This window comes from Bactrocera neohumeralis, chromosome 5, assembly GCF_024586455.1.
Source record: "Bactrocera neohumeralis isolate Rockhampton chromosome 5, APGP_CSIRO_Bneo_wtdbg2-racon-allhic-juicebox.fasta_v2, whole genome shotgun sequence".
NCBI lineage: Eukaryota > Metazoa > Arthropoda > Insecta > Diptera > Tephritidae > Bactrocera > Bactrocera neohumeralis.
In genome coordinates, this window is record NC_065922.1 from 28,809,234 (window position 1) to 28,833,927 (window position 24,694).

General features: G+C 28.1%; 1 protein-coding gene and 1 long non-coding RNA gene across 5 annotated transcripts in view; one reads left to right on the forward strand and one right to left on the reverse strand.

Moving 5' to 3' along the window:
* Nucleotides 1–24,694, forward strand: part of LOC126759750 (UNC93-like protein) — a 91,073-nt gene that overhangs the window by 40,912 nt on the left and 25,467 nt on the right. For 3 of the 4 annotated variants that reach the window (XM_050474849.1, XM_050474848.1, XM_050474847.1), the window contains one exon: nt 23,836–24,033. In XM_050474849.1, the coding sequence (XP_050330806.1) occupies nt 23,986–24,033 (48 nt within the window). In that variant the 5' untranslated portion in view covers nt 23,836–23,985. Of the gene's footprint in view, nt 1–9,943; nt 10,139–23,835; nt 24,034–24,694 lie in introns of those variants that run through there. The other variant, XM_050474851.1, reaches the window with a different exon arrangement.
* LOC126759797 (uncharacterized) overlaps nt 1–24,694 on the reverse strand; it is a 57,118-nt gene that overhangs the window by 22,402 nt on the left and 10,022 nt on the right. The window lies entirely within an intron of this gene.

Consider the following 24,694-nt stretch of genomic DNA (forward strand, 5'->3'; position numbering starts at 1 on the left):
GATCATAATTATAATTTTTGAAAAAAATTTTTTTTTTTAAATATACTGAAATTATTCAAAGATCGTATTCCTTTGACCATTACATGACAAATATGGTAGTCGAAAATGTCTTTTCGTATTTCTAATCAAACTTGAACTTATTTTTTTACATTTATACTAATAAATAAATAAACAAATATGTACCATTTTGGTAGACCACTTTTTGCCATTTTTCCGTTAGAGACATTATTCCATCAGTGTAAAACGAAATTTCGAAATATCAAGAACGGAAGCGAGCGAACCATTGTTGTGTTACACGAACTGATTGATACAGCATGGTCTCCGTAAACTTCAAACTTGCGTGGCATTCTTCTCTTTTTTATAAAAAAATTTCAAAATATAGCGAATTTCTTCATTATTTTCACTCATTTTTCAATAGCTATAACTGTTTTTCAACTTCCCCGAAATTCATTTTATTTTGGTTAAATGAAGCTTAAAATCTCACTTTTACAACACTGTACGGTACGACACAATGTAGCACTGGAACACTGCGACGACAACTATTGACAAAATACGAAAATACTTTTTCGACCACCCATAAATAATCATTATACATAATTATATGTATGAAGAACACCGATTACATAGCCATATCAATCCAGTCAGCAGACCATCATTTCCGATCATTTACCTTTATAATACATTCTCAATTATTTGCCCTCAAATTTCACTTGAAAATTTCATAGTAATTTTTCTCCAAAGAAAAATGCCATTTTCTGTACTTCTACCTCTTCGCCTTACTATAAAAATAGGAAATCCGGCCCTTTTGCATAAATAATCGCTGGAAGTACTCAACTATCTATCGTTAATAGTAGCATTTAACGACAGAAAGGAAAAGGCAAGAAGATAATAATAATAAACTGCTTGAGAAAAAATCGGAAAAATGCGCAAATCATGTGAGAACAAAGCGCGGTGACGATGGACAACTTCCGAAGCGCATTAAGTAGCGGGTGTTGCAACAGCAAATAGCACATATGCATGTATTTGTATTTATATGCAAATTGCCAACAGTCTTACATATTATATTATATAATTAACGAGTGTTTCGTGCCGTTAGTTAACGTGTTGTAATGCTGTCATGTAGTTGTTGGTTTTGAGAATGCCAGCCTTTGCATGTACACAATGACAGCTTCGTCAACGCACAGCAACAACTACAAACTGCAAGTACAAAACAAAAACTGCAACAACAACACCTATATATAACAACAATAGTGATTTGATAATCTAACGAGATCACTAAAGCTGTTAGCTTGTTTGGCGAGCACGCTGTTCAGCGTCGTCAATGAATTTTATAACCAAATAATAGTAACATATAATAATGTAATAGCGGATAATTTTTACAAAAACTAAAATAAAAATATTACAATCAAGCGCTGCCCTGCACGCAATTTGCTGCCACTAAAATTTCAATACACAATTTGTTGTTACTCTTTTGTCTACATGCTAATTTCAATATGAATCTTTATTGTTGTAGTGCTGACAAGAGCGTGATCGCCACGGCATGTGGGTGGTCTAACGCGCTCAGCGGTGCGCATTTGTGCAATTAAGTGCCGGAAAGCCAGTTTATTTGCTATTACAACTGTAGTTTGCATTCGAGAGAATCAATTCATTTCTGATTTTGCGCATTATGTATGTATGTATATTATTAAATAAAGGCTTTAGAGACTTTCTGGCGCTGCTCTTTGTTAATAATACTAAATTTAAAAAATTTTAATTTAAAAACATTTTCCCCATTATTCTAACAGTCCGGGTCAATTTTGATCGGATGATTTTAGTATAAGAAATGTGCTGGTATATTGTTTAATTTACAAATTTTAAATAAAAAAGTAGTTCATTTTATGCAGAGTTAAGAAAAATCCCAGAACAAAAACTAATATTCTCTTTTCTGTTCAAATTAATTACAAAGGAACTCATTTGGTTATATTTATTTATGATTTATTAAAAAAAATTCATTTAAAAAAACTAATTTTTCTAGTTCGAAATAAATTTTCTTGGAATTTTCCCAACTTAACTTGTAATAAAATATTGCAAACTCTAACTAAAAATCAAATAATGGCTTTCATGACTTATATTTTACATCTCTGTATTTAAATTTGAATAATTTCTATAATTACACTTTTTTAAACAAATTTCTTTTCCGCTAGTTTAAAAAATGTTGATCTTAAATTCGAAAGTAAGAGCCAATATTTTTACAAAATTAGTTAATACGAAATTTTTATAAAAACAATTTAAAAAAATTAAGAACAAAATTTTCATATCAAAAAATTTAAAAAAAAAATTAACAAAATTTAAAAAAAAAATTAAAAGGAAAAGTTAAAAAAAAAAAACAAATGGAAAAGAAAAGGAAAACGAATTGCGATTTTTTATAATATACTAGTTATGCTACACTAGTTTAAAAAATATCGAATTTAAATTTAAAAATTAAAACTTAGTACTTTATAAAATTTTTTAATACAAAATTGTTATAAAAAAAATTCAAGTAAAATCAGAAATACAATTCAAAAGAGATTAAATCTAAATTGAAGTTAAAAAAGAAATTTTTTATAATAGACATCAAATATTTTAACGTTTTAATTATTCTGCTGGTTTAAAAAAATACTGAATATATTTGAAAATAAAACCTTAGCACATTAAAATATTAGTTAATACATAATTTGTATAAAAACAATTTCAAAAATATTTTAAAAAAATTAACAATGAAATTTTTATAAAAAAATTAACAAAATTAACAACAAAATTTAACAACAAAATTTTTTTTTAAAAAATTAAAAAAAAATTAACAAAATTTTTATAAAAAAACATTTCAAAAGATTCCAAAAAATAAATAGAGATTAAATTGCTATTTTTCAGAATATACAAGAAATGTTTTTATGTTTTAATTAAAACTATTTTTAAACTATAAATTATTTATAAAAAAAAATTATTTAAAAATTTCCAAAAAAAAATATATTTATAAAAAATTAATTGTAACTAATTTATAATATACAAAATGTATTTACTTAAAAATAATAATATTTTTATAAAAAAAAATAATTAAAAAAATATTTTCAAATAAATTTAAAAAAAAGTTTATAGAAAACTTTACAGGCAAATAAATTGTAAATTATTTATAACATAAAAAATGTATAGTATTTACTTTTCTGAATAATTTACAAAAAAAAAACAATATACATATAAAAAATTTACAAAAAAAATTATTTAAAAAATATTAACAAAAAAATTACAAGCACAGACATCGTAAATTATTTATAAAATCAAAAAAATATTTGTTTTAAACTAACAATAGGGAATATGCATGCCTTATACGCGTTAAACACGCGATGACGTTTTTGTTTGCACTTATCACCTTGGGATAACCCATATAATAACACACTAAATTTAATATATTTAGCAAATTGAATAAAATGTTACTTAAATCATCATAGTCATAAAATAATTTTGCCATATGACTCAAGCTTAACGTTTTATTTACTTTTATTAATCACATGCTCGCCGCGAGGGAAATGTTTTTTGCGCTTATAAAACAGTGTAATCAATGTGCAATAATCTGATTTTAACTAAAGAAAAAACCCCACTAATCCTGCTGCATATTTTAAATGATTAAATGCTGATCAATGATTATAATATTGGCCGCGATATCACATCGCACGCCGATTTGCCAACAAGCACTTGATGAATGAATGTCTGCAAGCAGGTATGCGATGTGTGATAGAGCGTGTACAAATTAAAGGAAATTTGGCAGCGTGTTATAAAAATATCAAAATCAAAATCGCATTTTAAAATGATTACAAAGCTGATGTATAGTCATAAATATACATTTTTTACTTGGTTTTTTTGTAGCTAAATATTTTGTGTGTATGTATGGGTGCGCTGTTAATGCAAGACTCCAAAAATGTCACTACTTTCTTTATTTTTTCATTGAAGCAAATAAGCAGCAAATTTTCAATTGCCGTCGCCAGTATCAGTGATTGCTGATAAAAGGGCAATACGGTGTCATAATTTAAATTGTTTGTCAGTTTAATTCGCTTGCGATAAGTTGCGCGAAGGCGGAAGGAATACCCACATGAAAGTGTTTATTGGAAACAAAACTATAAATATCTATGGAATATTGTCTTTGGGGTTTTCTTTTAATTAAAAAAAAATGTGTGCAAATTATAAAATGATATTAGCTGATTCTGCTCACATAGACTAATGCCTGCCGAAGTTAGTCGGTTTTTATTTCACACTTGAAAATTATCATTTTTAATCGATGAACTCTTGAGTTTGCACGCGTCCCGATATATACAGTAGCTGTAAATATAGCGCTTGACTGATTTACAGTATTCTGAACTGCTGCCTTCTCACAACCATTTATACGCACGCATCGGCACAAAGCCCCGGCAAACTTATCGCTTCCGCTTAAGCACGAAAAACCCATTCAAATAATTATTAGCCACTTTAACTAACTGCTACTGTCTATTTTTAACATAATGATCAAAGCATTCTTAAAATCGTAAAAACCAACATTGGAAATTTGCTTAGAATTTTTACTTCAATAAATTAGAATAGAAAGATAACCGCCATTATCATATGGTTGATGTGACTTCAAAAGAAAGCATAAAAACCGAAAAGAAAATTAATTAAATTAAATTATTTAATTAGACACTCTGATATCAGTAATATAAATAATAATATAAAAAATTCGTTGAAACAATTTTGCTGGATTTTTTAAGGCAATCTGAGCATTTCTACGAACTTCAATGAAGCCAGAGGGCGCTGTAGCTAAATTTTTACCGTCAATAGTAGCATTAGACTCATACTCATTTACTGGTACATACAATTTTGGCTAATTGGAACAAAACTACATTTGTTATAGTACAATTGGTTTCGCAATAAGTGAAAACCAGGTTTTTGAACGGCTTTGCCTATTTTCAAGTTGTAGATTAACTAAATGTTGCCTAAACTTTGGCGCAAAGTCAAAAAATGCGATGAAGAGGAATTTGTAGGTCTACACTAAATAGACTCTCAAAGTCTGTTAATCAAATCGTTTCTAATTTGGAAACAACAGTTATCAACATTTGGCGAAGAAATCAATTTTATTTACGAAATAATTTTAATTTCGCAACTCAATGAAAGCACTTAACGCACACTTAAAATAATTTTTTGCAACCATTTTGTTATTTGTCTGTTATTATCATTAATCTATTTCGGTTTCCTGCTTTATTTACAACAAAAAATATTTTTTAACATTTTTTAATTACTGGTTTAAATACTGGTATAATCTAAATACTCTCGAGAGAAATTTGAAAAATAATTCTTTGGAGTGAAGAAGAATTCACAAACCTTGTAGAGATTTTGTCCTTTAACTGCCGTCGAAAAATATGTAAATAATTAAAATTAAAATATTTTGAACAAAAGAGCATAACATATAGTACTAATAAGCCCGAAACGGGTATTATTCTGATCTCCCGTCTAAAAATTTATATGTAAGTAAACATATGGAGGATGTCAATAGATCATAAAAGTGATTTAACCCTTCGCTAGGGTTCCAAGTTCGATTACGCCAGATTCTAGTAAAGTTCTTTCTTCGATTTTCTAAGATTTGGCATATATAACACTTAACTTGTTTTCCGAATTTGATTACGCCAGTTTGTTTTATAGTTGTTTCTTCGATTTTCTAAAGTTTGGCATATCGAAAGCGGGTGTTATTCGGACAACATAAAACACCTCTTGTATTAACTATTGTATTAAGAAGGCTGAAGAGCTATGGCAATCAAATTTTTGCTAAAAATTCCATAATTTTTAGTTATTTTGCCTTGCTGTTCCATGAGGCTCACGGTTTCTAGCCGTAATCAAAGAGCTTATATCTTAACCACTTAAGTTCGCAAGTGTTTTCTTTTTCCTCTTCATTTCAAGTGTGAAATCAACGATGATGAAGTCAAAGGCTAAAAATAACCAAAATTTTGGCAAAATGCGTGCGGAGTATCAAGATGGAATCTTTGAAAAATTCAACTTTTTTATGATGTTGCGTTGCCGTTGATGTCTTGCCTAAACTTGTTATATATAAAGGAAATGAAAACTATAAAAATAAACTTTAGATCGCATGTTAAGCACGTGCTGAAAAGGCGATCATATATCAAATTACTTGAAAGAATTGATATACTAGTTAGTTTAGTATTTAGTTGTTTACAAACTGATCATTCAAACTGAAGCTCTTGTATAGAAAACTACTTTATTTGACAAGGTATCTTCACAAAATTTCACATAGATTATTATCCGAGCCATCGCTACATTTTTCGAAATAATAGTTGTGATCGGACAACTATAGCATACAGCTCTCCTTTAAACTGATCGATCAAAATCAAGATAAAGATATATTTTTGCCTTCTTCTCTCTCTTACCCTCGATTAAAACTAATAACATAATTTGTTGATAAAGGCATTTATTGCTCGATATATACTACAGCAATGAGTAGCGAGTTGTAACAGGCAGGGTTATTGACTTATTTATTGCTAACTTAGCGATATGAAAGCAATAAAAAACGTGTTGAAAATATGCTAAGTTCTAAAAACCTCAATTGTTTTGTGTTTTGTAGCGGCGCGCGTAAAAAACTTCTGTTTTATAAATAAATTGAAATTTTCTCTGTTGCTTTGTTTTCATCGGCTTTTCAATAATCAATAAAATTCAATGCAATTCACTTTTAATATTAAAGATATTACCGATATCACCTAAAATTTATCTACTGGTCTATTTTTGTACGTTTAACTTGCTTGTGGCATCAATAAGCGTTGTTTGCCTACAACAGCCCATCAACAGCAATGAAGCGCCAACTACCACGCTTATCTGTCACATACGAGTATGCGCTGTACACGCTTGCTTAAAGCAATTTCGCCTTTCACATTTATCATGAAGTTCAATAAAAGCTTACACTGCATATGGGAGTATGTGCATGTGTGTATTTGCATTATTCTATATTTATTTACATACTCGCATAATAAATTTATCTCACATGCTTGTCACTCACTCAAGTTAACGCATGACTCATTTGCCATCAAGCATTATTTGAGTTAAGTAAATGAAATCAAAAAGTCCAACTAGCAGATATGTCATTGTGTTTGTGAATATCATTAACGGTACGCTGTAATTTATACAGAAGAATTGTAAAGATTGTAACACGTTGTGTAATTTAATTAGCAACGGAAGTCTCTAAACTGGTATGAGAACGTCACTATCTTATCTTTATCTTCATATTCACGCTTATATCATTGTTTTTTTTTTATTTTATATTTTATTTTGCTTGCAATTAGTAATTCTAAATTAATTGCAATATTTCTTACAATTTAGGTAGAATTTCTAATAAATTTTAATATTAATAAAATAATTGTCTGGCAGCAGTGATTGTAGAGATTCAAATATGTATTTAAGTACTAGTATTGGAACTCTTGTTCATTTTGAAGTTATATTGTATGTAAATATTTTCCTATCAATTATAACTTACAAAAGCTGGTTATTTCCTGTTTACAAATACTTTTGCATATACTTGTGTATTTTGATAGACTAAAAGTGTAGGATTCATATGAGTTATACATATAGTATATTATTTCCATTACTCCAGTATAATACATATAATATTTTAAAATAAGATTTCTCCAGAATAAAGAAGAAAATTTCAAAATTTGACATTTTCTAGAAATAATTTATCCTCAAAACGTCCGAATTACCAACTAGCGGAGAGTGGTAAATCGAACAACCAACTGGTATAAATCGCATAAACTGGTATAATCAAATACAGATGGAATTGAAGAAGATTTAACCACTTCAGAGATGTTAGCACTCACTAACAAGCGGAGGGTGGTGAATCGAAAAACCAACAGGTATAAATTAACAACCAACTGGTAGAAATCACAGAGACTGCTATAATCGAATACAGATGAAATTGAAAAGGACTTAACTTCTTTAGAGAGGCACTTCAGTTTTGAATTCAGCAGAATATCTATGAAGCACAGCAGTAGATGGCATAAGTAAATTTTTGACCAAGAGAGCGAGGAGAACATACATATGCACATAGTATTAGGAAGAGGCTACTAATATATAGCATATGTACATTTTTAATTTTGTTTGAATAAAATGACCTGGAATAGGTTTGATGAATTTTCAACGATATTTCGAACACTGAGTCTACTGTTCCCTCGGAAATTGAGTGATATTTTACTGAATATTTTTAGAGGGTATAAAAGCTGGCATCTTCTGTTCGTGTTACGCTTTGCTTTTTTTTTGACAAAAAGGCATCTATTATTTACACATTTGCGCATTAGTTTCACACATAATAATTAAAATAAAATGGCATCTGCAAAAAAACACCCTATATTTACTCGTGTGCCACGTGTCATTCATGCTTGGAAATCACTTGTAGATAACGCTAAAATGGATTTGTACAACTACACTCAAATGTACACATATACAAATGTGATAGTAATCAGATTTTAGTTAGCTAACGAGAATATACTCAATCGCAGTGATATCACACTAACACTGCTGGTAAAAATCCAAAATATAAAAGAGAGAGAATAAAAATCATTAAACTGGCATGCTAAAACGCCTTAACACGGTCGTAAATAGTTATAAAATCTGTGTGTGATATTAATTATGGTGAAAAAATGTTATTAAAAATTAATGTTAGTTAATATGAATCACAAATTTCATAGACAATTTTTCTATATATTAGTTGATAGTAGTACTTTTGAAGATGTATTATGAGCCAAAATATGGAGCATTTTTCTTCATATGTATATTCAAAAATATTTACAGTTAATCATATGCGCCACACTAATACCGCTAAGTAGACCACATTTGCTTTAGTTAAGTTACTGCTGTATAATTTACTGAGAGCCAACAACTACTCAACACCCACAAGCGCAACACATACATAGAAAATTTTGTGTAAATAATCGCATAATCAGTTTGTGATCAGCAAATAATGTGAGCACACAAACAAAAAAAGGGAGAAAAAAAACAGTACAACACGCGTCGCTGCTGGTTGCGTATACGACATGTCGCCTCTAAGAGCAGCCCAATTTTGTTGGATGTCACTTTGATTTGATTATTTCGCCGTTCTATTGTACTCAATGACGCTGACCAGTTAGAAGTGTGCTTTACCAATCAAATAACTGCTTAATATTGATTAAAAAGCACAAACACACACACACACATGGGCAAAGGGACAAACAGATAGCTAAGCATACGTAGCACTCGTGTGCATTTACATTTTATTGCCAATTTTTATTATCGCGCTTTGTTTACGCTGTGTGGCTGTGTATCTTTCGGAAATAAATATTCAACAATTTTTAACTGCAGCAAAAACAACAACAACAACAACAACAGCAATAGCAAGAAACAGAGTAACAGAATAATAATAATCGCAACAACAATGACTGTCTACAACTGCTTTATCAATTTCTTGAAGAGTTACTGTCGCCGAGATATTTTTCATTTAAAATTCGCCAAGTGCCGCTAATATTTGGCATTTATCGTTTGACCATTAAACGAGAAGGAGCTCGTCAAATCAAATATATACTCAATCACCTCAAGTGTAGAAAAGTAAACGATATACACATATACGTACATACATAACGGTAAACGGTATTTAAGAAAGCGTTAGCAATAAGTGAGCATTAATCAACATACAAACGTCGTCAAGCACTCAACTAGTGAAGGGTATTTGCTTGTTAAACGCGCATAAAGTGTCTTAAGTTGTTGAGAAGAACGTTGTACAAATCTATATAGTACGTACATATATAGCGACAGATAATATATAAAAGTTATACATATATAACTACAGTTAATATATAAAAATTGTACATACATAACCACAGTTAATATATAGAATTTGTATAAGTAAATAAAACACTTGAGGTGAAGCTGTATTAGTTCAGCATCGAATCTATTGTGTGATATTAATAAAAGTTACTCATATAAGTGGAGTTAGAAAACAAACGTTATTAACGGTCAACGTGTGCGCCAACAAGTGCACATTTTGTAAACGTCTCGACAATTTCGTTTCTTTTGATACCAACTGCAACATATTTCTTCATGCGAAGCCACGAATTTGCAGCTAACAAGTGTGAGTGTTCAAATTAATTTAAATTAGTTGGAGATTTAGATTAAAATATATAATTTATATATACAATTTATTGCTTAAGAGAGATTTAGATTAAAATATATAATTTATATATAAAATTTATTGCTTATTTTTTTAAATTTTTTTTAGTTTTTAAATTAAATTTAGTAATTTTAAAATTTTAAATTTTTAATTAAAGGTTTTTATAAATTATTTTTTGTATTGAAGTTTTTTTTTTATTTCTTAAACTATTTTAAATTAAATTTTTTTATTATTTATTCTTAATAATTTTAAACTGTCTTTCGGAATCTCTTTTTATTTAATTATTAAATAATAGCTGCAAAACTAGAGCGCTTAAGTAGCTAGCTTATATAAAGGACGATAAGGACGATACAAAATTATTCTAAAGCAGTAAAAAAATTAGGTGTTGTTGTAACTTTTAGCCAATGCTTTAATATTGATCGTTTTGTGTGTCTAAATATTAATATTTTAGTTGGGTTAAATTCAAAAGGTTAAAATAATCGTTGTAATCATAGTAATGCAATTATAATCATAACACAGCAAATAATTAAAAATTAATAATTTACTCAAAAATCAATTAAAAGGCATTAAAATCACCGGAAAATGCTACCACATATTTGAAATACCTGCGCAATAAGCGTATAACTGTAATTGTTGGTTAATACAATTATGTGGTATTTATTGCCTGAAGCTTCAAATAATTTAACTTGAGGAATAAATGCTTACAGAAAATGAAGTTGAAGTTTCTTTAACCAAAAAATATCTTTTTGTATGGTAGCTACGTGCTTTAGTGGTCCGACTTCAACAATATATTCAGAGATTGCATCGTTGACTCTGACGAAAATCTATGCCAAATGTCGAGAAGATGTCTCGTCAAATAAAAAAGTTTTCCATATAACAGCGAGATTTATTTTTACCAGTTTGTATGGCAGTTACATGCTATATGGTTCCGAACTGAACAATATATTCGAATATTGTAGCGTTGTCCTGAACAACAATCCATGCCAAATTTTGTGTAGATATTTTGTCAAGCAAAAAAAGTTTTCCGTGCAGGGAATTGAGTTTGATCAATCAATTTGCATGCCAGCTTCTTAGGTAAGAAAAGTCGTGTACAAAATTTCTGAACCATATCTCGACAACTGATGATCAATTCGCTTCCTCAATGTCTGGTTACCAGCTTTTCTGTCCAGTTAATAGAGTTGCCCGCTTAATAGATCGTACTTAATAAACATCAACAAAGCGCATGGTTTATCGAGATTTAATAGAGCGTTATTTATTTATGAATTTATTTATTAATTGGACTGGACACAGTGTGCTAAATTTTACTAAAACCGGTTCAATAGTTTAGAAGTCCATCGCAGACGAACATCGTGACACAAAGTATAAATTATTCGACATGAAACATTCGTGCAATCGCAATTCGACAGGCTGACATCTGACTGTAGATTTTGTTGTTTATTTAACGTTTTAAGAGCTCACAAGTTCGTAAAAGTGACATATCCCCCACTAACTGCATATAAATGCGCCTATAATTGATTCAATTGAGTTATATTTCACAAAGCACACAGCTGCTCATATAGGCCGGATATAAATCGTAACCGATCTATCTGCCGTAAGACTGCGAATAATATGATTAAATAATACCTTTGCTGTAATACTAGTAGCTCCCAGTCAACTCTCAGTTTAACCCAATACATATTTATGGGTTATTACTTAATTACACACTACTAAATACTCACTTCGTGTACTTAGTGTATTAAACTACATTGGTTAGGTGGCATTTCACACATTTAATACAATTCGGTTATTGCAAGGAATGTTATTCAGCTGGTTGCTGAGCATTCCTTGACTAATCGTAGCGACTTTAACTGAATGATTTTAAATTACTGTTTTAATTAAGTCTAGCTATGCGGTGCCAGGCACCCAACTATATGTTTTAGAGCTGTATTGAGGTGTACTTTAGGAAGTGATTCATATATTTTTATGGGTGTTATGAATGGGAAGCATTTCGGGATGCGGATAATTGCTGTTATATTAAGTGAGAGGTTGAGAGGTTTGAATGAATTAATGTGTACTTGTTTGTAGTAGAAGCGAGAGTGTGAGTAACTTTTAGAGAGTATGATTTTATATTAATTTTATGAGAGATAGGCTAGTGCTTTGAGGTTAAAAGTTGTTCCTTTTATATTTTGCTTTGAAATAAATTTATGTTTTTAGAATACTAATAAGACTATAACCACGAAGAAGAAAAAAAAGATTTTTATTCAATTTTAAAGGAAAAAATACTTTTTTTTTTCAATTTATAAATTCGAACTTGATTTACAAAGTTTACTCCCAAAATAATTAAAAAAAAAATCAAAAACTAATTCACTTAACATGCAGAATTTATAATTAAATGCCGAAATATATAAAATATGCAATTGAATATGCCTTGAACGCCTTGAGGACATTATAACTTCATTCAGCTCTAGAAAAATCAATATTAAGACATTTTACTAGATCAAAATTAATTTATACCAAATATAGCTCTAAAAATATGTCTATTTATGTATATAAAATTTTATGCCAAATTTCGATGTATTTTTTTTTTTTTTTTTGTAAAACCTATTAAATCATAGTACATGCAATAGCGCCTTAATGCATTTTAGTCATGAAATTACGTTTTACAGCTCAAAATTCAAAAACATATAACCACACTCAGGTGTAACAGGTGTAATAACAATTAATCAGTCAAGTTCACACGAGTGCACAGGGCAAACTACAAAGTAAAAAAAAGCAACAAAAAAAAATGAAACTCATTGTTCAAGTTGATTATCAGACGGAAATTTCGAAGTAATAAAATCGGTTATAAAATAGTAAAAGCCAAAACTGAATATCAATTGTAGTAAATTATTCTGCAATTTCATGTTGCACTCAAACAAGAATTGTCTGTAACTAGTAAATTATCTTCCTGTTGCATTAATATTTATTACTGTCTGGCTGACCATATTCTGCAATAAAATAATAAAATAAATTTAGAAAATAGTGCCGTTGTCAGCTAGATTTATACGAATCACGACTGAATCTCAATAAATCGCGGCCGGATTCAAGTGCTGGTGTGTATGTTTTCGTTTGGATTTCGCGCACTTTGCTCGATTAGATTTGACGGATAGATGAGCGATTACGTGCATGCTGGCGTTAACGGTTAACGGTGGGTTATCAAGTGGTAGCTTATCAAAATGAAAAGGGGCAATTACAAGCAGATATGGTGGACATGAACACACACACATATGTTTACATATATAATATATATATTCACTCATTAACATATACATACTTATATCAGCTCATTCATATAAATGCTTATGAACCTTTTTGTACATCTGCAAGCGCCAATTGTTTATAAATATTGCAAAGATTAAGCAGAGTGCCTACGTAGTAATATTTTTTTGTATTCCATATGTATTGTCTGTGTGTTGAGATAGTTGTAATTGAGTGTGTGTGCACCTGTTATGGAAAAAACCTAGAGCTGTGGAGTTTCACCACAGACTAATGATTAGAGTCAATTTAGGTTTAATAATTGCTGTTGTTGGAATTTAGCTATTGGGAGATACTGTGGATTTTCTGTGGTGATATAGTTAGTTGGCTGGTTTGTTGGAGTATACTTTTGTAAGAAGCGAATGGTCATAAATTATTAATAATGCTGAATTTTTCTGAGACAGTATAAGGTTTGAATTTTTTTTTTAATATTTGTATTGATTTAAGAATTTTAGCTAACTAAGTAATGCAAGTAATTATATAAAAATTAAATATATGTCTCTAAACAAATTATTATTATTAGAAAATTATTATAAAAATGAAACAAGCAAGAATATGAAAATATAAAATTTTTCTTTATGAAAAATGCATACAATTTTTTAACAATTTCTAGTCAAAAATGCATTATACCAATTAACTTAAATTTATTTCAAGTAAAAAATTCAAATTATCTCACAAAAAATTAAAGAAAAAAATTAATTTTATTGAAAAATTTAAAAAAACATATTTTTTAATAAGGATTATAATGTTTAACAAGTTAAAAAAAAAATTTATAAGTTAACAAGTTTTATACAAAGTAATTAGATTTTTAATATAAATGTATATAACAAATCTTTTTTTAATTTTTTTTTTATATAAATATGTATGTTTTCATTAAAAACAAAATAAACGATACGATTTCTTTCACAAAAAAATTAAAGAAAATAAATTTATTTTAATAAAAAAAAGTTAAGAGATATATTTTTAATAAAGTTTAAGTTTAAAAAGTTAAAAAAAAAAATATTTTTATAGGTTATAAAGTTTTATAAAAATAAATAATTTTATATAAAAAAATTTTAAAAATTACCGAATTTTTTTTTTAATTCTTAATCATTAAAAATCTTTTTTTCTGATTTTTTATATAAATAAACATAAAAAATTTAAATAAAAAAAAGAAATAAGTTTTTTTTTATAAAAATGCATATTCATTAAAAATCCTTTTTTTCTGCGAACACCATTTATAGCTAACATTCATTTGAGTGTTTCCTCACCAACATGTCAATTCACTTAAGTGGTCTGTTCTCTTTCAACATAATATTAGAAATCTAAATTTCAAGCAGTTGCGCAGTTCTTCAGACGTACTTATCTTTATCTCTTCTAAGATTATGACCATAATAATAACTGCTTATGAATATAAATAATTTTTGCTTTCGAATATTCGAGAAAAAACACCAGCTTATGCCGGAAGAGTAAATAAATATGATTTACTTAAAGTAATCAGAATGAAAAATAAACAAACTAAAACTCATATTACAACAACATTACATTACATTGCACTGTTAATTCACTGTTTTCCACTATTTATAACACCATAAACCTTTTTCAAAGCAGCTTTATGAGAACTGCAATATTAACAAAAAATTTAACTTTAATTGCATCATAAAATATCACTAAATGTGTGTATATATGTATATTTGTAGAAACAATTAAATGCATGCAAATATTATTATTTTTCGTTTATTTTTTAATATTTTTTTCGAGAGCGCTCTTAGCTTATATTAACTCCTTGGGATGCACACGTGCTATACTATAACTCATATATCTACTTGTATATATTTATTTTTCTACAGTTATCATTTTTTTATCCATTATTTACTAAATGTCAAGCTAAGTGCCTACAGTAATTAAAAGTAATAGACAAGGTGTTTTAAAGTGACGAACAGTTGAATGAAATAAAATCATTTAAAAATGTATTCTGACAACAGAGAAAGCCAGCAGGTCAACAGTGAGGATGCTTTATATACTAAAAAGCAAACATGTGTCTGAATTTTTTAAGTTCTAAATATATTCGCTTGCAAATAAAGATCTGATATTTATAAAATATATGTATATAATTATAATTATCGCATTTATTTTTGTTCTATTTGAAAATTTAGCACTCGAGAGTTTGTACCATCATATAAGGCAACTAAAGAGTGATGTATTTGAGAAACTTTATACTCCATAAATTCGTTAGAGTGGTGGCCAAGCCATCAGAAAATATATTTTTTAAGATATTTCAAATATTCTAAAATATTTCACCTCATTTTACCTTCTTCAATGATTTCTAAATATTATCTTTCCAAAACCCGTCTCACCTTTCAATGAACCAAGTTCTTTGAATGCATACTTGTATTTTTCTTGAATACATACTTTATGTAGTTTGTAAATACATTCTCACCCATGATTGTCAATATGAAAATGCATATGCTTGCATATAATTATAATTACTGTCATAAATATTCCCAACGCGTTTTTATTCACACACAATTAATTGCATTACGTATACGCCACCGCCGCCGGCACCACCAACGCCAAGCACATGCGAAATGCAAGTTTATATTAACAATGGCGAAAATTACAGCGAATATGTAAACGCATCATGAAATTACGTGAAAACTAAAGAATTTAATACTTCAAAGCAAGGTTGTTAGGGTGATCCGGTGCCGATATGTTATTGTAGCTTTGTTATCACAAAAAATTTATAAAATTAATAAGTAAAAAAAATGTATGCTTAACTGATTTTTAATTCTTGTGAAGTGAAATTAATGTAATAATTGAGTATTTAGAAGAATATTTTTTTATTATTCGCCGTACATAGCGCTCTAATGTGTGCTTAGTGTTAAGTTTTGCTTTTAAATGGGTCTTTAAAGACCACAAATAGTGATTTTTTAGACTGTTAACAAAAATTTATTAATCTGAAGACTAAAAATGAATAAAATATCATATTTATAAATATTTTAGAAATATTTCCGCAAAAAAAAAAAAAAAAATTCCAGAAAGCCACGAGCATCCATAGCATATTCAATCATACTGCTCAGCAAACTCTTATTTCATCACAATCAATTTTTCCAACTCCCTTACTTTTAGTCTACAAAAATATCGCAATAAAAATATTTTCGCAAACAAAATTTTATATGACGGCGCACTGTCAAACAAAATTGCCGAAAAATTAATTACTCTATCAGCGCGGCAATCTGTGACAATAAGATTTGCTTAATTTCGTCAATTCTTAATTCTTTATAAGCAACTCATATTCGTCACTGTTATCTTAGACACCATAAAGTTGTCTTATAATTAAAATTAGCAATTTCAACTCACAAATTCGCACACACTTACACACGTGCCCTTGAATATATAATTTTATCTAACAATAATTTACTGAATATTTAATTTTTTTCCTTGCTATCTGGCTGATTAATTTAAAATAACTTTAATAAACAATAGCAACACCAAAATATTTATTCTCCATAACACATACGAGCAATAATTGCCTGCTCTATCTAATAGCATGCATCTACTTAGTTGATGTTTTCCTCTCCCGACGCTTGCCATAATACAATATCACATGTGACTTCGATTAGATGTAGCGGTAATTACAAGAGTGTGTGGTTTACCGGCGTTGGAACGCATAACCACAGGTATTTGCCCGTACACTTCTAATGAATGCTGGCAAATACTAGGAACGTGATGCAAAAATTGCGAAAGCACTTGCGAAATTTATGTGTAAAGAGAAAACACGTGACGTTTCGCAACGAAATCGTGTCGCTAAAAAAAGTTATTTCCAATATTTTACAATAAATATGTGATTGGAAAAAAGTTAGCAATCAAATTGCAATTATTGGGCAATGAAAATCGATATCAGTAATAGTAATCGATTATTTTTTTATTCCTGATGAAGTAAGCTCGAGGAAATCAATGTAAACGCAGGAAAATAAAAGTATAATACAACAAAAAAATGTAAACCAAAAACTTTTCAAACACCCGTTTGAACAATTTGCATCACAAGCTGCCAACATTTGCATTTTGCTTTGTTACTCCGCTGACTAATCTGTGCGGCGAGTGCCGGTAGAACTGACAATAGCCGATTGACAGCACTCGTGGGTAGACTAATTGCAGCACAGCCTTTTGTAATGCAATTTTTTACTGCACTTCATTATTATTAATATATGAGAATGCAAATGAAAGCACATATGATGATTTACGTGCACAAGCGCAGCTACAGTGGGGGTTGGAAATATTGGTACAATTAATAAAATAATGAAATATTTTCAAAATTATTTTTGTTTCACTTTTCATTGAATTGTTCGATAAAATTTAAAGTTTTCTATAGTTTAATATGATTTTGAAAAGTAACGCATTTTTGCGATAAAGTGGGGAAAATTAGATTTTTAATATGAAAAATTATTTGCTAAAAAAATAAAAAAAAAATTACATTAATAGGAATTAGCTATTTTTAGGATTTTTTAAATTACTACACTACATATATTTTTGTGAAAAGCGTAAAACTTTTCTATTACCAATGTGAAAAAATTTTGACAAATTTAGTTTTGCTTTACATGGAATTATAAAGACTCCAAAAATTTGAGACAAAAATAGCAGTTCCTTATATTCTGCTCTATGGTCTGCTTTGGCGATGTTTCTTATGATTATTTAATATATTTTTTGTTGTAAGGCAGTGTAATAATTTCTAATATTTTTAAAAACAAGCTAGTGTAATTATTTCAATTATTTTTTTTTTCACCAAAAATCACAAAATGACGGCAATTTGTAATATTCATTATAATGCTTGCCTATTATGCACTTTTTTCCCATATCTATACACTTTTTTCCTCACATCTCTACATTTTTTATGCTCACCACTGTAAATGCAGTCACGTGTCAACAATGTTTCAAAGAGTTGATTTAAATAACAATCGAAGTTGTGTCTAACAGTTAGTGCTTATGCAAAACTCAATTACTTAGTTTAACAAAAATTATGTAATACACAAGTATTGCATTGTCGGGTGTAAAAGTGTAGTATACAAAAGTATATAGCTTGAAATACTATAATCTGATCTAAATATAAAGCAGTGCCACGCTTATAGTTTTTATAAAACATTAAGCAAATTAAATTTTTGTTTAAATTTTTTGTTTGTTGATTTCAATTCCAGCCCTCCTGATATGTTTTTCCACGATCTCCACTTTTATATTGCCGTGCAATTTTTCTCGCTTTTTTTAGCATAATAAACAGATCATTTTCTGACACTTTATTGTCACGCCATCGTTTAAGCAAATACAATAATAATAAACATGAATGATTAAAGACGATGCGAATGACTTGAAATGGTGAAATAAGATTCGCTGGAGTTATTTATCGTGCAATCTAATATTTACTTTTCTGTTCTTGTTTTTTAGCTAAGATCGGTGCTAAATTAATAGTTCAAATGCTTGCTAATTCATGCGAGGTTTATTGGGTTATGAGTAAGTTACCGATACTGCAAGTGAAATTGGAAATTTTCAAAAACAAAAATTGCGGATTTATATCTTTTTTCAAATGATTTATGCTAGAAAACAATTTATGTGGGGAGATAGCTGTAAATACTCATATTTCGCTGGATCTACATCGACTTGTTTAATGAATGAGTTATATATTGGGTAGTCGAAAAAGTCTTTTCGTATTTCTAATCAAACTTCAGCTTATTTTTTTATATTTATAGTAATAAACATATTTGTGAAACAAGTTTATGGTTTTGCGGCTTGTTAAGAAAAACATAATTTTTAAAATTTTTATATTTTTTGCACACCCTAATTTGCAAAATATATATTTTAAATAAACTTTCATGTATGTTGTTTCAATAAATTTTGTAAATTAATGAAATATATAAAAAAATAGAATACTATATTTAATGAAATAATAAAATAATTATATCTATTGTTACAAAAAATTAATATCTTTATAAAAAAGTGACATAAAAAGTACAAAAAAAAATTATATAAATATTATTATTAAATAAAAATTATAAGTTCAATAAAATATATGTGCATTTTATAAAAATGTAGATTTTTTCCAAAAATTTGATTTTGATTTGTTACAAAAATTTATATTTTGATGAAAACTTTTTATTAAAAGTATTGAAATAATAAAAAAAATAGTAATTTATTTCTTTCTGGAAAACAATAATTTAAAAAAAAAAATTTTATTTTCAAAAAAAATAGCCTTATTTTATATTTTCAAAAAGAAATATCAATATTTTGTCGAATAATTGGCCTAAAAATAATAAAAAATATATATATATATATTATGAAAAAATTGTTATTCCTCAAGGAATTAATATGCTAAACAAAACTATTATACAAAACTAAAAAAAAAATAAAAAAAAATTAAAAATAAGTTTTATAAAATTTAAAATTAAAAGTAAATAAAAATAAAAATAAAAAAATTTTAATTTCAAGCACAAATACTATTTATAAAATATACATATATCTTATGATTTTAAAGATTTTTTATGCTAATTTTTCATCAAATATTCATTTCCTGAGAAAAAGAAAACATTATAATCGCAAATAAATGCCAAATAAGTTGAGAATTTTTGGTAATTAGAAAAGACAATCAAAATATTAAATATGTACCGTTATATTTATATCTCTTTTAGCATATTTTTCCTCAAAAAAAAAATTATACAAAAATGAAATAAAAACTAAAATTACAGATTAGATACGCTAACGCGATTTACTATCAGCACCAGACACAAATTTATTTTCTTGCTTACACAGCCACATTACACATTTATAGATTTAATATTTATGTACATATGTCAGCAAAAAGCCGCCAGTTATTTATTCATATTTTTTATTATTTATTTCTTTACAATTAATTGTCCGTGCGGCAGATGTGACGACAGATAAGTAATAATTTTATTAATTGAACACGAAGCATAAAACATATAAACATAACATAAATATATATATTTACACACATATATGTATGTATATAGATACTTACTACCGCCAGCAATAAAGTTTAAAGCTAATACGCATTTTACAGTAGCAGCAGCCTAAGCAAAGAAAAGGAAACACACAAAACGCAGCAAGCAAAAGCGACAACAAACAATAAACAAAAGTGTATTCAAGCGAGAGTTAAACATAGCATAGAACAATGTAACAACAATAGCAATAAGCCAACAAATTGTTGGCAACTAATTGCTGTAAAAAGACAATAACAAACCAAAACAACAACAACAACAAAAGCACAGCACAGAAAGAAAACATTATTACACGCTACAATCAACGGAACTGCGTTATTCGATAAAAAGTAATACTACAATAAATCAATAATTATTAATATGTTGAAAATGCAGGAACTGAAACGCCGCGTTGTGTGTGTGTGTGTGTGAGAAAAAACGCAAATTGAATAAATGAACTTGAACTTCAGCACTCGCTTGAGCTGACGATTGATGCCTGTCAGTGCATATGTGTGTGTGTACATGTGAGCGTGTGACTTTTTGTGCTATCAATTTGTTTGCATGCATGTGTGTTTGTGTGCGTGTGCATGTATAGGATGCGCCAGTGCCCGCCATTCACAAGTCATCGAGTTTGCGCTCGAGTGCATTTGCGAGTGACAAACGACAGCCGAACAAAACATATCAAGCGCTTGCAATTGTTCAAATGTTTGAGTATGTTTTTGTTTTGAAATTATTTTTCATTCAACTTTTTGGCAGTACAATTTGATAATATCATTTATGAATAGGGTCAGTATAAACATTTACGGTACACAATATTGAATATTGTTACAGTTATTGTAATGATATTAGGAAGTGGGTGGTATTGCTAACAAGAAGGTTCGAGGATTAAAAAAAATGTTTTTTTATTAATGTCAAAAATTTTATATTAAGCTTATTTATTTATATATACATATTTTTTTTAAATCCCTTTTTATTAAGATTTTTTAAATTTTATATCAATCTTTTAATTATTATTTTTTATTTATTTCTTGTTGCTTTTATTTTTTACAAATAAAAATGATATAATTTTATTTTATATATTATATAACGTTTTTAGTTATTAATAATTCGCACTTTTTTAGTTTTAATTTTTATAAAAAAAATATTATATTGAGTTTTTAGTTATTTATTGTTTATATTTATTTTATTTTTATTTATATTTCATTTTTTGGTTTAATATTTTATTAAAAAAAGTGTTATATAAGGCTAGTGGCTATTTATTATTTTTTATTAATTTTTCTTTTATTTATTTATTTTTTTTCACACCAAAAAAAGTTGCCCTACCCAGCTACTCGTAATTTGCAATTTGTCAACAGTCAAAGCAATTGTAATTTATAGTAACTATATTTAGCATGACAACCACATCTCGAAACAGCAATACAATAGATACCCTCCTTGTACATTAAAACTAATTCCAGTGGCTTTAAAAATATCACATTTACACTTTAGCTCATTTATTTTTTGTTATAAGTATAGTCTAGTACCTAGTACTAGCCAATTAGCTGCATTGTGTAAAATTTAATTGCAAAATCATAATGATTAACAAAAGACCTTAAGCTCAGCCAATCAATTACATGCACGCATAGTTTTTCACAAAAAAAAAAAAACAAAAATAACAAAAAAGTATTATAAAATAATATTTCCCTCGCATAAGCACTATATACATTTATATCAATCTATTCTGTGATTTCCAAGTTCAATTAATGTGTTTAATGAATTGAAATTAAATGAGTTTAATTATGGCTTTTAATTCAACGTAGTATATTATTAGTGTTTTGTGACTTTTAGCGGATCTGTAACAATAATAAGCGCAAAAAAATATAAAATAATAATAAAATAAAAAATAATTACAAGGAAAATTAAGCATGGATAACAAAAAAATATTTACAGCCCATTGTTTAATAAAATATGATTAAAATAAAGTTATATTATTATTACAATTTATAGGGCAATTATTCTACTAAATAAATTGATCTGCTAGGGAAACCACAAATATAAAAATAACTGTGATAATGAAAGTAATTAAATCAAGCTCTATTTTTGTATTAATAAAGGGACTATTACTTTAATATTAATTCCCACTGGCTATTGATTGACTTACAGTTAAGTCAAAGTCATTACTGTCAAATGATTTTCAAAATAAAAAAAAAATATTGTTTTTGTTTAGAAAATTCGTTGAACACCTATTTTCTATCCCTAGAATTCTGTCACAATGCTTTTTCAGTTAATTTTGTTGAATAATTTACATGGGTCTTCGATTCGTCACTTTCCTGGTCGCTAAATAAAGCAACAACAATGTTCTCGAGTTTAATTCCATACAATAAAGTATGTATAACTCCTTAAAGTGACAAGAGTTCCATCTATTTCACTTCATTTCATTTTATCAGAAGATCTAAATTATGCTAGTTGCATATTCGATTCACCACTCAATAAAAAAAAACATTTTTTCTGTTTTAAATTCCTAAAATTCAGTCGATACTGTTGCTTGCTATTCCCGATCCCCAAAATTTCCTACATATATGAGCTCTTTTAGATAATTGTGTTTATTAATTCACAACCGTCTTCGATTTGTCAATTTTTTTTCTCGCTAAATTTGAGCGCTGCGCACTAGTTAGAAAATTTATGTGTGAAAGCAACAACAAAGTTATCGATTTCAATTCAATTCAAAAAAGTATGAAAATTCTGCTTAAAGTGACAAAACATCTCCTAACTCACGTTATTTTATTTTATCAGGCTATTCGGCTAGTTGGGTGTTCGATTCACCATTGGATGTACAATTCACCACTTACCAAATTTTGCAAATCGAACACTGATGCCTTATTAGAAAAACTGACATTTAAAAATTTTTCTAAGTTTGCTCTGTATTTTCCTTAAAAAAGCTTGGGGAAAGCTCGTATCGAATTTTTTTAGATTTAGGGGTTCCTGATGAAATATTTACTTAGCAAAGGCTGAAGACTATTTTTACAGATTTTTTTTTATTTAATGACTACCGATAGTGTCAAGCAAAAATATAATTTATTTAAAATTGATAAAATTGATTAGAAAAGGCTGAAGAAAATTTTTTTTGTTTTTTTGATCTATGATAAAATTTTTTTTTTATTTGAAATTTTAAAAATTCGTTGCATTTAACAAGCAAAATATATCTGCATAAAAAATATATTTATAAGTAAATCAAATTAACAATAATTTTATTATTTCGCATATCAAACATTATTATTTAATTTTTTTTGTAGACTTGAAATTACAACAATTTATTTTAAATTTATAATATTTTTGCTATTTATTATTATTTAATGTTAATAAAATATTTTTCGTCAAAAAAAACATTCAACCCAATATTCCCACAAATAAATTAAATATTATCTTCCCATCTTCCCTTTGCAGCTTTAATTTATACATAAATAAAACCGAACTAGCAATTGATAATAACAATAATAAAGAGAGAACGCAACAGAACCAGTGAGCGGAAAGAGAAAGAGACTATATAATAAGGAGAAGTTATTCAAGGCTTGTGATTTATTTTGAGCTGACAAAATGACAGGTTTCAGCAACGGAGGTTTCGAAAACGACGAACCAGTGAAGGTGAGTGTTTAGCAACTTATTTATGCTACAACTAGTATGCGTACCTACATACATATGTAATGCGCACAAATGTTGCATTACTATTTTTATACAAAAATCGAATAAAATTGAGAGTTGAAGTGCAAAAGCAGAACAACAACATTTAGTGAGTTGCTAAAAATTCGAAATAATGAAAACAAATCAGCGTCGAGTGCAGTTATCGAACATGACTGGCTATTTATAGACCAAATGGCCGTTAATGGAATGCGCAATTATGTGCATTTGTCGCGATTTTCAATTACTTTTCAAACAAAAGCATATTATTTACTTCTGTTTGTTTATGTGCATTTTGCTTGAGAGAATTCTCCAATAAATTGATATGTTCAAAAAGCGTCTAGTCACAAACTTAGTGACTGAGCAGGCTGCTTAATAAGTACATATGTATGCGCATACATTAATAGTTTATTGCGAACGGGCAATGGTGTAGAAAAGTAACCAAATAAATCAAATTAAAATTTTATAAATACAAAACAAGTGAATGCAGCACTTCCTTGTCGTTGTCATTTATTTATACACACAGATATATACTTTGTATGATGTACGTTATCTTGAATAGCTTGCTATTATTATTATATTTTTTTTGTTTTGTTCACACTTTGTACATTAATGGAAGCGTTATATG